The 3,568-nt window shown below is 37.3% G+C and overlaps 1 protein-coding gene across 1 annotated transcript in view; it reads right to left on the bottom strand.

The window, feature by feature from the left end:
• LOC107653580 (tudor domain-containing protein 5-like) overlaps positions 1–3,568 on the bottom strand; it is a 12,688-nt gene that overhangs the window by 7,945 nt on the left and 1,175 nt on the right. The window contains 7 exon segments of the mRNA XM_016440317.1: positions 506–560; positions 562–676; positions 780–948; positions 1,916–1,972; positions 2,062–2,145; positions 2,227–2,378; positions 2,492–2,923. Of these exon segments, the coding sequence (XP_016295803.1) occupies positions 506–560; positions 562–676; positions 780–948; positions 1,916–1,972; positions 2,062–2,145; positions 2,227–2,378; positions 2,492–2,923 (1,064 nt within the window).

The raw sequence follows: 3,568 nt of genomic DNA, 5'->3' as shown, positions 1-3,568 counted from the left end.
CAATATAACAAAGAGTGAAAAATTTAAGGGGGTCTGAATACTTTCCGTACCCACTGTATATATATCTGAACTATTATATTAATATAATATGACATAATGCTACAAATAATGGAATGTTATAAATGCATAAATTATTATTAGTAGTATTGTAATAATGTAGTAGTAATTATATGTCAAGGTAACAATGCCATTTTTTTAAATAAATAAATACCACGCAACTTTACTAACGTAAACTTTGTAAAGGCGGTCGCACACCGGACGAGAAGCGCAGCGTCGCGTCGCAGCACGTCTTTAAAATACGAACACATTATTTTCTATGAGTGTACGCAAACCGTTGGCACCGTTCGGCGTCTGTCTGCGGTGCCGAGCTACATCGTGTTGTACTTGTTGTACGAATTGTTCTAGATGCGGCACTGTGCTTCTCGTCCGGTGTGTGACCGCCTTAAGTTTACTTTAGATTTATATGGGAGGGAATGATAATGGATTATCAATAATGAATCTTAACCTGATGGATGGTTTTATTGGTGACTCTGAGCTCAGTTTTGGACTCTTGGGAATCTCTCCATCTCTTCACACTCCCAAGCAGACTCGGCACAACTGAAGTAATAGGCTTTGCTGGAGGGATTCTGGGATTCATTCATCAGACTGGAAGTGGTGCCGTGACCCGTGGATAATTCTTGCAAAAGGAATACATCACAATCAAAGTCTCATTAAAGATGATCAATAAGCCAGGAGCACTCATTTTTCTGTTAAAATCAATATGACATATAGTTAAGTACCCGGTTCAGTGGGTTGTATGTCATTTGGTTTGAACTCCACAACCATCCATTGGTTTTCATTCTCATCAGCACCTTTTTGAATGGACAATGTGTCACTCAAAGCCCCAACCATTTCTGTCATGCTCAGAAAGCCATACTGGCTCACCGGCAACTCCTCACCATACATTCGCTAACAGCAAAAAACAGACCATAAGTTAGAACAGCTCACTGGCGCCATCTAGAAACTCTAGAAAAAAATATGGCTGAGGATACAATGTTTTCATTTTCATAGAGTGATACAATATTCCTACCATCAAATCAAGGTTTATTTTGCGTTACCTCTGGTTGACTACATATTATACCTTACAGTTTTAACCCAGAATCTATGGAAGCTTGTTTTTGCCACAGAATAAATAATAATAATAATAATAATAATAATTTAAAATGTAATTGCCTAATGATTTTTCCCCTCACAATTCTAAAATAATATCTCACAACTCTGACTTTTTTCTTCTCCCTATTTTTAGTTTATATCTCAAAATTCTAACTGAATTGTGAGATATAAACTCAGAACTGTGAGATATAAATCTGAAAAAAAAAGACTCAAAAGAGAAAAGTTGCAATTACTTTTTAAACATGTTTTATTGTTTGGCAGGAAAAAAAACTGAATTGTGAGATGTAAAAAGTCAGAATTACAGAATGTAAACTCACAATTGCAAGGAAAAATTGTGACTTTTCTCAAATTTTAAGAAAAGTCGCAATTACCTTTTCTCTTTTTTATTCTATGGCAAGAAAAAAAACTGAATCGCAAGATGTAAACTCAGAATTCTGAGAATAAAAAAGTCAGAACTATGAGTTATAAACTCAGATTACGAGAAGTCCGAATTTTGATAAATTGTGAGGAAAATGTCAGAATTGGATATAAACTCAGAATTTATGTAAGATAGAAACTCAGAATTGCGAGAAAAAAGTCAGAATTGTGAGATAAAAAGTAACAATTACCTTTTTTTAATCCATGGCGACAACAGGCTTCCATAAAAATAAAAAAAGATGCAAAAACGTTCAAAATATGCTTAATTTTCTGTAGGCAGAATACATTTTTTTATTTTCTTCAGATATGAACTCAGATATGGTCTTGACTGGTTTTGTGAAAATACCTTGTATTCTGTGGGAAGATTGTGAATGGAGATCCCACTGCCATTTTCAGCTACAACCTGAAAAAGATCCATATCTCAAAAATAAGCCAAGGTGAGAGGATGAGACAAGAAAGACTTTTAAGAGTTTTAAAGCTGTTATATCTGACCTTCCGTAGCTTATCTTTCAACTCGCGGCTGACGGTGCCAGCGGTGCCCTTCTCGAGGATCTGCTGTCTGAGCTCCTCCTCAAGCTGTAGAAGATTTACCTGAAGTATTGATTTACATGTAGCGCAACACCAAATATCGCCCTAATTTCATACAAATACACAAACCTTAAAAGTAGTTTCTTCAAAAGAGTGCTCTGCCTTCACAGGCTCTGGTTTAGGAACAGCAGGGAGCGAGTGCGAATCTTGCTGGTTCCTCTCAGGCGGCGAAGTCGTTTTAGGACTGACAGGCTTCTGTTTTGCCACCAAAACAGATGCCACTGCAGAGTAATCATCATGGAAATACAGTACATAAATAATAGATTCGGACCAAAGTAAAAAAAAGAGCATATCAACCTCTCCATCTCCAGAAATTCCATTATCATATACATACATTGCTTAGAAAGACTCGTCATCAGATTTTTTATTTGATTTTGTGGCATTATGGTGTTTTTCAGAAGCAGTTGTGAGCCTGTGCAACTCTGCTGCATGATTATGAAATCCATGGCAGCCACCAGCATTTCAGAAATGGAGCAGAAGCCATATTGCATGATGTTGAGCGGCTTTCCGAACTGCGCCAAATACCTGGACTCCAGCTCTGATAATCTGACCGGGCCATGAGATAGTAATTGTTTTAGTTGGCTGCGCAGTTGAGCGGGCAGGGCGGGTTTTGATTGGCCACGTCGAGGGAGAATAACAGGCTGGTTCCGTGGGTAAGAGACATGGAAGTTTCCTGGTGTTGCCCTCCGAATGTTGGCTTTGGTTTTGGAATCGCGTTGCCTGGACACCAGCTCTTGGATGCCTTTGGTGCTCTCATCTACAATGGCTGCAAACAGAAAAAAAAAACTTTTAATAGTTGTAAAGGCCCTGATATACCTCAAGCTAAATCGAAGAACGAACTGGTGTGACATCATTTTTGAACAACATCAGGCCAAAACACAGTTCGTTTAGAGAGTTTGAAACAGCTTGCCAAAGCAAACCTTCTGGAAAAGTTTGCTTGGGCTGGTAAAAATACATAAGAAATGGCAACTAGCCCCAGATAGCACACCTAAGTCAGCAAGAAGCATCTGCTGTGTACAACTACAAACATCTGATAGACGTCTTTAAGATGTCAGTTTTACATACATTCTAAATCATAAACATCTTAAAGATATTTTCTAAACGTCTATTTGACATCTAATAGGAAACGTCCTATAGATGTAATATTAATAAGTTGTATATATATACAGTGGGTACGGAAAGTATTCAGACCCCCTTAAATTTTTCACTCTGTTATATTGCAGCCATTTGCTAAAATCATTTAAGTTAATTTTTTTTCCTCATTAATGTACACACAGCACCCCATATTGACAGAAAAACACAGAATCGTTGACATTTTTGCAGATTTATTAAAAAAGAAAAACTGAAATATCACATGGTCCTAAGTATTCAGACCCTTTGCTCAGTATTTAGTAGAAGCACCCTTTTGATC

This window comes from Sinocyclocheilus anshuiensis, unplaced genomic scaffold (genome assembly GCF_001515605.1).
Source record: "Sinocyclocheilus anshuiensis isolate Anshui unplaced genomic scaffold, SAMN03320099.WGS_v1.1 scaffold1079, whole genome shotgun sequence".
In the NCBI taxonomy this organism is placed as follows: Eukaryota; Metazoa; Chordata; class Actinopteri; order Cypriniformes; family Cyprinidae; genus Sinocyclocheilus; species Sinocyclocheilus anshuiensis.
Note: the sequence above shows the minus strand (reverse complement) of the source record. Positions and strands in the feature narration are given on the sequence as shown.